We start from the raw sequence: 14,421 nt of genomic DNA on the forward strand, positions 1-14,421 counted from the left end.
GAGCATTTATTATACTTTGGGATTACTACATTTTCCAATCACAAAAAAAAAATATAGGGGTGTGATGAATATTATGCGTTAATAGGTGAAATAAAGTTGTCATCTTACACATATCCATAACTTGGCGCGAAATAACTCATCACACCTATTATGCATAGGATGACAACTATTATAATTTACAGCACGCGCATGCTAAGAGGGTTTTCTATTTTTTGGGGAAAAAGTTAATAATTTGCATTTATTATAATTTGGGATTATTACATTTTTCATTCACAAAAAAACCTAGGAGTGTGATGAAAAATTATTTCACTTGCAAACGTATAATACTCATCACACCTCTAAATTTTTTTGTAATTGAAAAATGTAATAATCCCAAATTATTATAGATATAAATTATTAACTTTTTCCCCAAAAAATAGAAAAGCCTCTGAGCACACGCGTGCTGCAAATTATAATAGTTGTCATCTTACGAATAACAGGTGTGATGAGTTATTTCACACCAAGTTATGGATATGCGTAAGATGACAACTTTATTTCACTTGTTAACGCATAATACTCATCACACCCCTAGATTTTTTTTTTGTGATTGGAAAATGTAGTAATCCCAAAGTATAATAAATACTCTAAATTAACCTTTACCCAAAAAATAGAAAAGCCTCTGAGCACACGCGTAAACGCGTGCTTAAAGGCTAGTAAAATATAAAACTTTGAGTTTGGCTTGGCTTAATATTAGTCAAGCCAAGCTTGAACTCAATATCATGCTTCGAGCTTGAGATCCAACACAAGTATATCATCAAGCTCATATCAAGCTTATTACTTAACTTGTTTTGTTTGGATGAGTAGTCTCAACTTAATTAAAATCTTAGAAAGATATGTGTTTATTAGTCCAACTCATATCAATCTTATTATCAAACCCATAAATAAGTTTAAGTTCAACTTGTTTTGTATCAAGCTTTAATGTTCACGAGTTTGTTCATAAACAATTTTTTTTTTTTTTAACTCAAGCTTGGCTTGTTCATTAAACAAGCATAAAACTAAACCTTAAATTTTGCTTGTTTATAAACAAATAAATATTAATGAGCTTTTTTTTATCAAGTCAAATCCAAGATATTTACGAACAATTTGATTCATTTACGGCCCTAGGGGCAGGTGGGATAATGAAGTATGGGATATGGGTTTGGGTTTAAAATTTTGGGTTTGGGATATAGGCTTAGATAGATAAGGTTATGGTTTTAGGTTTAAAAGGTTAGGTTTGATGGGTGTGGACTTTACGGGTATGGGTTTAATAAGAAACCTAGTTTGGTTTTCAAGTTGGGTTTGGGCTTTGGTAGCAAATGCTAGTTTGACCTTGGTGTGCCTCTATGGTGTGGTGGTAATGCCGTGAAAGGCGTGGATGGAAGATAGAAAAAAAAAATTATTATTGTTATTTATTTTGAGAGAGAGAAAAATATATTTAAATAAAATAAAGTTAGAAATTTTAAGAAAATTTTAAGGATTAAATTTCATAAACACCATTAGCCACATGAGGTGTCTGACGCCTCAGTCAATCGTCCGACTAGCGTTGCTTGTCCATCACCTACAAAGTTGGACAAGCAATAACATTTAGCCTCCTTAAAGTAAAGTAAACATCCTACTTTATGTCCATTCATGTAGAAATCGCTACACACCACACTAGAAGGTCCACATACAATCCCTCAGATACTGTACCTTATATCTAAGTATTTTATTGGCCAACATAACTTGGTTTTCCTTTTTCAAAAAAAAAAAAAAAAGGTTTTCGGATTTAAATTACTTAATAGGAAAATATAATGCATTGAAGATATTTTAGCTAAATTTTTATCCAGTCCATATTATTTCAGTACCCAATAAAAAAAAGAATGCCCAAAAAAAGGCCCAACTTATTGAGAAAAAAAATTGGGCCCATGAACAACCCTAAAAGCGATTAAACCCACTAACACCTCCAACCTTCTCTACAAACGGACCTAGCTACCTGGAAAGACTGCAATTCCTGTGGCTCGATTTTCCACCGGTTGTACCATAAAAATTGCCAAATCACCAAAAAATCAAGTGAAAATTTCAAAGGTACAACGAAAACAGCGGAACCCAATCTACTACGTCCTCTCCGTATAGTCTAGGGTTTCATATTCAAAACCCCAAAATACTCCAAAATTTTCTTTACATTACGATACACAGAGGGCGAGTCTTGCACTTTTAATTTTTTTCTACCACAAAAATTCATACCCTAGGTACGCACTATTCCCTTTCTTTTTCTTATTTTTTCTTCGGAAACAAACAGAACTTAGGGTTTAAAAAAAAAATTTGTTTGAATTGTCACTCACTGTTTCTTATTTGTGCGCAGAAAATTGTGTGTGTGTGAGAGAGAGTGATGGCTGGGAAGGAAGAGAACCGAATATTTGTTGGAGGTTTGTCGTGGAACGTCACGGAGCGACAGCTCCACCACGCTTTCGATCGCTTTGGCAAAATCGTTGAATGTCAGGTAAGATTCTCTCTCTTCATTTCATTGCTGTTCCTGCTCTGTTTGGTTGCCGAGAAAATTAAGGAAAATGAAAAGAAAACTAGGTTTTGGAATTTCAATCTGGTGTTCTATTAGCCAAATACGGAAAAAAAACAATGTATTACTTTACACTGGTATGCTTGTGAAAACCTGGAATAAATAAAATAATAATAAAAACATAGTGATTTGTGATTCTTCACATTGGTTAAATCACATTAGAACGAACCAATGCATATGTATTGTGTTTCTCCGCATCGTGCTCAGCCATGACTTGACAACTGAAGTATCTTGTCTGCGAAATTACGCACGTGTTTGATTTGTGTTTAGGTAGTTTGAGACATTAGTCCTGTTGCATTAAGCAAAATCAAGAAGAAATTCATCTAGTTTGCGATCTCGCAAAAGCACTATTTTAAGAATAAACTACGTTATGGACGTGCTGTTCTAGTAGTTTAAACATCTTTCAACAAAGAATTTAAGTTATATCATATAATAATTTTTGACATTGAATTTGTTTTTAAAATATCTTTAGAAGCATTTGTTTTGAAATTGATGGATTTTGGTTGAAGTTCAAATTAAAAACTCCATTGGGACATCAAATTTGCGAGGGCTGGAAATTAAATTCTGTTGATTCTTGTTCTGAACCTTATATGTTCATGTTTTTAAGAAGAATGATTTGGGAATAGTTAGTTAAGAAAAGATGTCAGGTTGTTTATTCCTGTTCTCACTAAATTGAAACATCATTCATATGCCTATGCCTGAAATTACCCTTAATTTTATTAGCGGCTGTCATTAATTTTTGATATTACTGTTGTTTTCTTTTCTAATAGATTAAAATTCCTTTGGTCTTTTCGTAATATTAATTATTTTGGGTAATGGTGGTCACATTCTTTTGAGATCTTGTAGATGGATCTTTTTAAAGATGTTCTGGTCAGAGTGGTTTGCATTCAAGTTGCTTAACCTGAATGTCATTTTGTGATTAGATTAAGCAGGTTGTTGTAAAAAAACTGTCAACCGAGGAACTACTCACATGAAAGACAGTGTTTGGAAATGTGGTTGGGATCTATAAGATAATCTCATAAATTTGAAATGGGTAAGTTGGTTTAAAAACTGGCCGACAAATCAACACAAACATGATCTAGCAGACCATGAGAAGTACTGTTGAAGAGCTTACTGATGTTCTTTCTGGATTTTGTGGCTGAGGTTGGAAGGTCGTAAAATGATAGTTGTTTGATCAAGTGATACCTTTATTCATTTGCTTGAAGAATTTTGTTTTTTTTTTTGTTTTAGACAGAATGAAAGGAGATGCATCTTGTTTATTGATTGGCTGTTCTTACACTAGTAAGGCTAAAACTTGAATATATAAGGTTATGTGAGGAACACAAGTTTTTCAGCTGGATACTGAGTCCTTATTCTTGTTTATGGATTTAAATCAATGACGATCCATGTCAGTTTGATTTCTGTGTCAGAGAATCAAAGAGATATGCCGCCTTTGATATTGACTATAATTTGAGTGAGGTTGCATCTGCAATGGTTCTATGATTCTGAAACTTTAGTTACATAATACACAATGCTGCAGTTTGTCTGACATAGCTACTATATTTGATGGCAATGAGATACTCCCATCTTCTAGTGCAGCGGGCTCATGGTGTCCAAGGTTCCTGTTTTTGAGCCTTATTCTCTTGAGGTTCTGTTTGGTTTGACATATATATTTGCTGTTACAATTAAGTTAATGTCTCTGGTTTTAGTTGGCAAATTCATGGTTGCCATTTGTGCTTGGCTTGGGTTGTGTGGATCCATTGAACCTTTGTTTTGACTGTCTAAACCATTTTAAGTTATACCATTCTCTTCAAGAGCCCTTGAACCACCAATTTTAGTTTTGCCTTCTCATGATCATTTTAATACTGGGCAGCTTTAGACTATCTGTAAGTTGACTTAACATATTACAATCATCATCGTTTACTGATCTCGGCTGGACTGCTCAGGTGCCTGAAACGCATTCACATCTAGACTAAATCTTGATGTTTTATAACATGGTAGTAATGGTTGGATGACTGGATTCATTATCTGAATTCAAAAGTTTTGGGAGTGTAGTGCATCTCCTTTTGACTGCCTGGGATGCTGAATCTGTTTAAGTTTGGAGTCTGGGTACTCACAGCTGGTATCACAGATCATTTCATCAATTCCCTCCAACTCTGCGCCAATATTCTACCCAAGGGCACAGAGATCTTGTACTTCTGTTGGCATGCTGACTGAAAGTTTTTATGGTAGTGGTAGGCTCTGTTTTCTGGGGTTAGATTTGTTCCATGTCAAGTTATCAGTTGGAAGAGGTGTATAGTTAGTGCTGTCTTTTGAAAATGTATCTGCCTGATTATTGCAATCATTTTTCTTTCCTGGTAGAACCGCTGAAGAAGGTGGCAGAATTATGGAAAAAGCTAGGACATAGTCTCCCAAATGAAGACTGTCAATTGGTTATATCCTTATTGTAGGTATTGTTTATGCTGTACTTGGGAAAACTCATAGTTGCAAGAAATGTTTTATGGGGATTTGCACTGCCTGATGTCCATGAAAAGTTTGGTTCTGGAAGAGATTCCTTTTTGTTACCAGTAGATGGGTACCCACATTGTTTTCTTGTTCCGATATTTGTTGTTGAAAATAATGACTTCTTGATTGGGATATCGTATCCGACAGAATGCTTTGACTTCTGACCAGATTAAGTGGGATGTTGTAACAATTTTAGAGTGTTTACATGTACTTCTTGACCACATGGTGCGTTAAGAGAGATACCAGTTTATGCTGCAACTGGTCTCTCAGATTCTGTGAAAAATTTGAGGTTGGAGTCTCATATATTGTCAGATGACAGACATGTACCATCTGGCAGATTCTTCTGGTTTGTTTAAGAATTCTTTGCAATATGAAACACTTTGCATTGACTTATCCATAATGGCAAAGAAAAAGTAAGTTATCTGCTTTAGTTTTGAGCTTCTTCCCATTTTGTCTAATTTTTATGCTGATCTTGTTGTTGAATTTACTTCTTTATTTCCTATTATTTTTAGTTGATGAATTATAATTCTAAATTTTATTATTTCTGTTATCTGAAATAGATTTGCATTTCATTTCATATCGTTTCATAGTATTTTGAATGTTGCTTCTTGATGGTTTACCATTATCAGAAAAGAAAAGAAAAAGGATTTGCTTCATGATGGTTTACCACTGATCATGCACTAAACCAAAGAAGTGATATCAGCTATTAGGTCAATTTCAATGGGTTTGTATTGTCTTCTTGTTTTTCTGTTAGCTTATTATGAATTTATGGTCACTGACTTGACCTTGATGTATGTATGGGGTTGGAGATTGAGCAGCCTTACCTTATAAGTTTGTATCTTAATGCCCTTTTCTTTCTTTTAAAAATTGGTGTTAATACTTCTACATGGTGCCCTTTTATATATTGTCTACAGTACCAGTTGTATTTGAGGTTGGTATTCTCAAATCCATTTCTTTTATATAATCATCAATCCCTTGGCAATTGGCATTATCTTTTCCTCAGTTTTGTGGTTAATTGAAAACTTTAAGGATTAGTACTGACAAAAGATATTGCTTGAAATGCTTTAGGTTCTCCCCATGAGAAGAACTGGGTAGTGCCATTGAGTGGCCACAAGGCTCTTGGACACTTTGGTCACTTATATGAAGTGCCAGTTCTTTTCTTCAGGGTTTGCTTTAGGTTTATAGCTATGAAGTTCCAGTTCTTTTTTGGAGGGGGTAGTCCATATGCATTTCTTAAGTAAAATATTTTTTAGCTTAAGCTGTAGTACACAAGGTCATGTTTGGCTTGATTGCTTGTTCATCATTTGTTGCAACTGTGTTCTTTAAATAGTTGTTCTGAATTTTTAGTATTGCTTTATGCAGCTGATATCAATCAATTGCATTAAGCAGCACTAAAAAATCAATTGCATAAAATCAACATGAGCTCATTACGGTCTGTTTATGTAGATCATGTTGGAAAGAGATACAGGCCGCCCGCGTGGATTTGGGTTCATTACGTTTGCAGATCGTCGGGGAATGGAAGATGCAATCAGAGATATGCATGGACGGGAGCTTGGGGATCGGGTTATCTCAGTGAATAAGGCCCAACCCAAAATGGGGGAGGATTTAGACCATGGCTATAGGGGAGGAGGCTACTCATCTAGTGGCAGGGGAAGCTATGGAGGAGGAGATAGGTCTACTGGGCAAGATGATTGTTTCAAGTGTGGGCGCCCAGGTCATTGGGCGAGGGACTGCCCTTTAACAGGTGGTGACCGCAGTGGGGGTGGAGGTTCATTTTCTTCACGTTCTAGGTTTGGAGGGGCTGGTGGCCGTGGGAATCGTTTTGGGGGAGAACGTGATCGCTATATGGATGACCGTTATGATGGAGGTCGCTATGGAGATAGGGATCGTTTTGACAGCAGAGACAACAAATATGGCAGCCGTGATCGCCATGTTGGTGACAGGTATCCTAGTTTTAAGACAAGACAATTGTTAAAACAGTTAGAACAGTAACTGAAGAAATGCTTTATGCATTTTGTATGGTCCTTGTTATGGTGATGGTGGCCATTTATATATATTTTTGGAATAGTTTTGGATATTCTAATTGTGAACATCAGTGGAACATATGCCCATTAGATTTCAATTATCATATTTAGAGCCTTGATATGGATGGTTTTTGACTTATTACCATGCAGGTATGTGCCTAGTGGAGACCGCATTGCGAGTGATAGGTATGGTGGTTCAGATCGTTATCCCCAGAATGGTTATGGCAAGGACAGAGCCTATGATAGGGATGGTGGCCCAAGAGGGGGTGGCAATAGGTATGGAAATGGAGGACCAGCACGGAATGAGGGAAGAAGTTACAGGAACAGGCCGGGTCCTTATGACCGCACTGACAGGGCTGGGCGCCCATCTTCCATTGACCGCTACTAAATGTTCGTAGTTATTTTTCTTTTGAAACTTTTAGGTGTATAAACTCTGGTAGGTGCTTGGTTTTCGGTTATGTAGAATGTTGTAATTGGGATGAACCAATGGTTTAATGCATTTACTTTTATCTTGGCTTTTGTCCGATAAACGTCCTTTTCCCCTGTATAAAACTTCATGAATGCTTAATGTCCATTCTCCATTTTTGATTAGGCAAAAGCACTAAATGAGATCTTTCAAATATGTGAAAGGGAAAACTGTTGTCAGATCTTTAAGATATGAGAGGTAAACAACTTCGGGGAGCTTTTCAGTTCTCAACTGTCTGTCAAAACCGAAATATCGGGAGTGGTGCATTTGGAGGGAAATAAGTGCTAGAACCTAGGGGTGTGAATGGAATATTCCAGATCTGAAACGACAATTCCTCAAAATTTTACTTGAGTGGACATCAGCAATAGAATTGTTTGCTGTTTCTAATTTATTAGTGCTGTTAAATCTATGCAATCTCCAAGCTTAGGTGTGATGTAATCCTAGTATATATAGGTCCTGTATTTGCATTCTAATTTATTAATAAAATATTTTACTTATCGTAAAAAGAAAGGAAATGAGAAAAAAAAGAAGAAAGAATATATAGTAATGAAATGGAGGAAGGTAAAATTTTGGTCAATCACGGGGCTTTCATGGCAAATTTCCCTTTGGTATATATTATGTTGTTAATGGAAAGTTCTTGCGTCTGTTAGTCACTGGTATACAGGAGAAGATTTGCAGGAGGGTTTGTAATCAACATATTTCTATTAATTAATTATAAGGAGTAGGAGAATAAATCAAAGTTTTGTGTATAAACTTTAGCTTTGTTGAGGTCCAAAAAATCCCAATGAAGAAAGACCAGTCTGAGGGACCGGACTATGGGCCTGAAGGAATCAAAGGACCCACGGCTTAATAGGTGTTCTTGCAAAAAGAAGAAGAATTCAATAAGGGAAGTAAAGGATGGAGTGATAAGAAGGCCCAATGTCAAAAGAAAGCAAACAAGTGATGAAAAGCCCTGTTCGGGAGGCAGATGACCTAAGAGAGGGGATCCTTGAAAGGGGTCCTCGAGAAAAGCCCATCAAGAAAACGGAGGGAACCTTGGAAAAGCCCATCACAATTGAGTTACTTGGAGAAGAGGAAAAGATGAAAGAAACTTATGATGCCCCCAGTAGGTTTTGAAGTTCGAAATTCAATGTGAAGAGTTTGAGGAATCTTAGCCAGAGAAAACATAGGAAGGGTGCTTAAAGACTTTCCGAGTTCATCAATCTTGAAGAAGAATTTATACTATTTTCAAGAAAAAGCCCAACTAGGAAAAGCCACAATCAAGGCAAGAGAACCTTCTCAGTGTAAATAAGTTCTACCTCATTAACCTCAAAAGGGATTTGACTTACCTAAGAAGATGCCTTCTATGAAGGGAAAAACAACCATGACACTTTTAGACATGGATTCCCAAAAAGACAAAGTAAGAGGAAAGAACAGCCACCAAGTTTTAGATCAAAGAGACTAATTCTAATACCAAGGTAGGGGAGCGCAAATAGTAATTTCAAGCCTTCCAAGACCAATATAAAAGGAAAAGAAGGCAGCCATTCGAAGAAAAAGTTAAGAAGCAAAAAAAAGAAGAAAGAAAATATGCACAAGAAAGAGAAAAGAACTCATAAAGTACCAAAGGAGCTTTAAAACTTAGGTCAAGTTCAGGAGCGTAGCCAGGAATAAATACATGGGGGATCGGGTTGTAACAGAGATATACTAAATATAATTCTTAAGTCTATTAGATACAAAATTATTAACTTTCATATATCATCATATACTTGAACATGTTGGGAATTCAACCGAAATTCCAAACCTATGAGAAACAAAAAAATAGAGAAAACAAAACGCCAAAAGAAAAACAATCACACGCACAAGACAATATTTACGTGGTTTGACAATTTGCCTACGTTCACGGAGTTGCAGGGATTTCACTATTATCAAAGAAAATTACAATGTGCGGCTACAATGTTTTTCTTCCTCAAAAACAACAACAAGACAAAACTCTAATCATTAAAAAAAAAAAAAAAAGGCTTTTATATCCTGCGTACAAGATTCACAATGGGCTACAAAATGGGCCAACAATTTTTTGTCTGCCCAAGCCTTCGCTCCATGGACTAAGTCTCAATAAATCTCCCATTAAAAACCACGCAACATTATTCAGGTTAGGTCGGGTCATCAACCAAATCAAATCATGCTTGACGACGATTTTTCATGGAATAAAATTCATCAATTATCATCTCTATAGTGAAATTCCGTGCAATTTTCTTCTCTATATAAACTATCATATTATCTGCCAAAAACTCATTCTCCATTCTATTGCGAAGTCTTGTTTTTAACAACTTCATAGCTGAGAAAGCTTGTTCTGTAGTTGCTGTAGAAACTGGAAGAGTCAACACAAGACGAATAAGTTTATCAATCAAAAAATAGATATTCGACTTTCCTAAAATTTTTAATCCCCTACATAGCTCGGAAATTGTACTCATATTCCGAAAATCTGGATGTTTTATCACATCAAGCTCATAATGTTGCAATTGAGACTCCAAACGTTCTTGTTCATGTTCAGTAAAATCTTGAAGATAATATTTTTTAACTAAATTGCATATATGAACAATTTTGAATAATCTAAAAGCATCCTTGGGATTTAAAACTGAACTAAGAATGACAAGTTCCGTTGTTAGCTCACAAAATCTACTTTTCAATTCTTGCAATTGAAAGTCTATTGCAACTGTAAATATGCAAATTCTAAAATGATGTTCCATTGTTAAATCTTCATCTTGACGACGATATCTACCTCGACCTTTAGTGTAACGAGAATTCATATCAGAAATATCAATTTCATGTTGCTTACAAAATGCTATAACACTAACAAGTAAAGGCTTCCATCCATCATCTCTTAACTTTTGAATAAGTGATTTTGTAGTTGAAACTAAATGCATGACATTTAAAAGGTCTTGAGAACGTTGTTGCAAAGCTTGACAAAGAACATTAGTAATTCCCATTATCTCTTTCATCAAATGCAAGATTAAAATAAATTCAAATGATGTTAATACCTGATAAGCTCCTTTGGCATCACCGTGTTGTTTATAGTTAGCCCCTTCCTTAGAGATAGTGTTGATAAATTTGCAAGTAGCATCAAACATGTTAATCAAACTACAAATAGATTGAAAATGAGATCCCCACCTAGTATCTCCAGCTCGTTGCAAAGTACCAATCTGGTTTGCATCTCTTCCAGTCTCAATTTCATTAGAAGCAATCATATTCTCAACTTGTTTTGCTTAAGCATGTTGCAATTCATCATTACGCTTACTAGAACCAACAACAATATTGATAATATTAACCAAATGATCAAAGAACTGATGAACATCTTTTACTTCTCTAGATGCTGTAACTAGAGCTAATTGCAACATATGAGCCATACAGTGTACATAATAAGCATATGGGCAATCTTTAAGAAAAAGAGCTTCTAATCCATTCCATTCACCACGCATGTTACTAGCCCCATCATATCCTTGACCTTGAATATTTTCAATGTGGATGTTGTAATAAGAAAGGATAGCACATATCTCATTCTTTAAAGTCAATGCAGTAGTGTCTCTAACATGCACAACATGATAGAAACGCTCTTTAATGAAATCTTCTTTATCAACAAACCTCAAAATGATGGCCATTTGCTCTCTCTTCAACTCATCCCGAGCTTCATCAACAAGAATGCAAAATTTTGCATCCCCAATTTCTTCATGAATAGCATTTCGCATATTACTAGCAAGAATATGCAAAATCTCTTTTTGAATTGTGGGTGATGTATATTTGGCATTTCCTGGAGCATTTTCCAAGACAACACTGACTACTTTGTCATTGAAAGTTGATGTGAATTTTAACAATTCAATAAAATTACCTCTATTTTTTGAATCAAGGCTTTCATCATGACCTCTAAAAGCATAAACTTGGAATGCTAGCCATCGAGCACACTCTACTGAGGTTTTGAGCTACAACCGATTATTCTCTAATTCTTTTGACGTTTGTTTCTCAATCAGCTTGTCAATATGTCGTGAATAATTCTTTAAATCCTCGCAACATTTCACAGCAATTTTATGTGGGGAGTTTGGTTCTTTCCCTTCATGACGAATTAAAGGACAATTCATTTCATCTTTCACTTTTTTCCAATTATTAAAACCTGTTGAAATAAATACATCTGATCTGGGGCGACCTATTGGTTTCTTACTAAAAAGATAGCAAGGTAGACAATATAACGCATCCATTGAAGGTGAGTATTCCAACCAATCCTTATGTGAACCAAACCATGAAAGTTGAAATCGACGACGATGAGTATCATCATTGTATGGATAGTTTATATTTTTAGGTTGATATGAACCTTTTTTGAGATAAGCTCGTCGGATTTCATCTTATTTGTTGATAGGAAATTCACAGATTTTTTTACGTGATCCTGAATCATGATCTATCTCTTCAAATTGAAGTTTTGAACATTTGGAGGACTTTTCATCAGGCATTGAAGTATTAACATTTGTTTCTACAGCCACAGGTGTCCTAATTTCTGAATTGCTAACATCTTTTTTCTTAAAGAATGCATCAATTGTTTTTTGTTTGCTCATAATTCTTTTAGTTTTGAGAATATGACTCAAAAATTAACCTGAAAAGAATTTTAAAAAATAAAATTTTAATTAGAAATTTTTACTTAGTTATATGAATGTTATTCATACTCAAGAAAAAAACAAAATTTCCACTATAATTTAAACAGTCAACCCATTTTTTAATACAACTTTAATTAATAATAACCCCTCAAACAAAAACAAAAATAATTTAATTAATTTGTCTTTTATAATGTGTTGGTTAATTTAATTATATAGCTTTAATTATTATTGTTTAGTTTAACAATAAACTATATTGCTTTAATTTATTTGTCATTAATTATACTGCTTTAATTTGTTATATTGTTTAGCCCCTTGTACATATTATATTAAAAGAGCCGAACATTATACATTCCATGTGCAGCACAATAATTAAAGCAATGTAATGTGCTGCACCTGGCCCCATGTGCCCATAGCCCATCTACCCCCTCCCCACCACTTGACTCTATTAACTAATAAAAAAGCGGCTATGCCGCTACAGTATTTTGATATAGTTCATTCAATGTATTGCACTGTTCATCTACAGTGCAATTTTGGTGAGGCACATTTTTTTTTTCTTTTCTTCCATTTGTATTTTTTTTTCTTTTATATATATTGTTATGCTAACATAAAAAATTTCACAATATTTTCACAATTATTGAGGTTTCAGTTTCTTATAAGTTAAAAATTTTAAATATGAAACTGTGACCAATTACAACTGAAAATAAATGTTTTGTGAAAATGCATGACACTTGTTAAGTGAATGTGTAAAAGTTACAATACTTTTAGTTTGTTCAATATGTAATTTTTTTTTCAATCATTGATTTGTGCTTTTTTACGTATATATAAAAGCGCAAATGCACGTATAGTATTTTTGCACTATACATCCAGTGTTTTGCGCTGTACATTTATAGTGCCATTTTGTTTTGTTGAGCCTCTTTGTCTTTTTTTTTCCCTTCAGTAATCAGTTTGTGTTTTTTTTTTCCCTTTTAAATATTTATGTAAGCTGGTATATATATTATTATACTGACATAACAAATTTCACAATTATTAACATGCGCGAATGCGTTAAAGCATTGTAGCCACAGTGCTTTGGCTTGGTGAGCTACTTTTTTTTTTTTTTTTTCCCAAGTTTTGAACAGTAACAGTAGCAATTTTTTTTTTTCCTTTTAAATATTTATGTAAGCTGGTATATATATTGTTATATTGACACAATAAATTTCAAAATATTTTCACAATTATTGACGTGTCAATTTCTTACAAGTCGAAATAAAATAATAAGATATGAGACTATGACCAATCACAACTAAAAAAAAATGTTTTGAAAAAAATATTACAACACTTATTGTGCAGTGCTTTTGGTTTATTCAACTGGCACGGTAGCTACAATGCCTAAAGTTTTTTTTTTTTTTTTCTTCAGTAATCAATTTGTGTTTTTTTTCTTTTAAATATTTATGTAAACTGGTATATATATTGTTATACTGACACAACAAATTTCACAATATTTTCATAATTATTGACGTGTCAATTTCTTACAAGTTGAAATAAAATAATAAGATATGAGACTGTGACCAATCACAACTAAAAATAAACGTTTTGAGAAAATGTTACAACACTTATTGTGCAATACTTTTGATTTATTTAACTGGCATGGTAGCTACAGTGCCAAAAGTTTTTTTTTTTTTTTTAGTAATGGTTTGTGTTTTTTTTTTTTCCTTCTTTTAAATATTTATATAAGCTGGTATATATATTATTATACTGACACAACAAATTTCACATATTTTTACAATTTTTACGTGTCAATTTCTTACAAGTCGAAATAAATAATAAAATATAAGACTGTGACCAACCACAACTAAAAATAAATGTTTTGAGAAAATGTTACAACACTTATTGTGTAGTGTTTTGGTTTATTCAATTGGCACGGTAGTTACAGTGCCTAAAGTGTTTTTTTTTTCTTTCAATAATCGGTTTGTGTGTGTTTTTATTTTTATTTTATTTTTTTAAAATATTGTTGTAAGCTGGTATATATTGTTATACTGACACAACAAATTTCACAATTATTGACGTGTCAATTTCTTACAAGTCGAAATAAAATAATAAAATATGAGATTGTGACCAACCACAACTAAAAATAAATGTTTTGAAAAAATGTTATAATACTTATTGTTATCACAATATTTTCACAATTGTTGAGATCCCAGTTTCTTATAGATCAAATAAAAAAATGCTAAGTCCACAACATTTTAACATTAATTTCTACAATGCCAAATTTTTTTCCAG

General features: G+C 33.8%; 2 protein-coding genes across 3 annotated transcripts; one reads left to right on the plus strand and one right to left on the minus strand.

Annotated features, from left to right (window-relative positions):
* The first annotated feature begins 1,978 nt into the window (after positions 1 to 1,978).
* LOC112036456 (glycine-rich RNA-binding protein RZ1B) lies at positions 1,979 to 7,610 on the plus strand. Of its 2 annotated transcripts, none has more exons than XM_024069252.2 (4): positions 1,979 to 2,246; positions 2,360 to 2,497; positions 6,503 to 6,999; positions 7,231 to 7,610. In XM_024069252.2, exons 2-4 carry the CDS (start codon positions 2,387 to 2,389, stop codon positions 7,466 to 7,468), a joined length of 846 nt encoding a protein of 281 aa, XP_023925020.1. In that variant the 5' UTR covers positions 1,979 to 2,246; positions 2,360 to 2,386; the 3' UTR covers positions 7,469 to 7,610. The 2 variants fall into 2 exon arrangements, with proteins under 2 accessions (XP_023925020.1, XP_023925029.1); XM_024069261.2 differs by lacking the exon at positions 1,979 to 2,246 and adding an exon at positions 3,496 to 5,469 and having other exon boundaries at positions 2,383 to 2,497.
* Positions 7,611 to 9,702: 2,092 nt separating this feature from the next.
* LOC112036393 (uncharacterized) lies at positions 9,703 to 10,770 on the minus strand. Its single transcript, XM_024069197.2, has one exon. It carries the CDS (start codon positions 10,768 to 10,770, stop codon positions 9,703 to 9,705), a length of 1,068 nt encoding a protein of 355 aa, XP_023924965.2.
* Positions 10,771 to 14,421: the final 3,651 nt, after the last annotated feature.

The sequence above is a fragment of the Quercus suber genome, unplaced genomic scaffold (genome assembly GCF_002906115.3).
Source record: "Quercus suber isolate HL8 unplaced genomic scaffold, Cork oak 2.0 scaffold_430, whole genome shotgun sequence".
Classification (NCBI taxonomy): Eukaryota; Viridiplantae; Streptophyta; class Magnoliopsida; order Fagales; family Fagaceae; genus Quercus; species Quercus suber.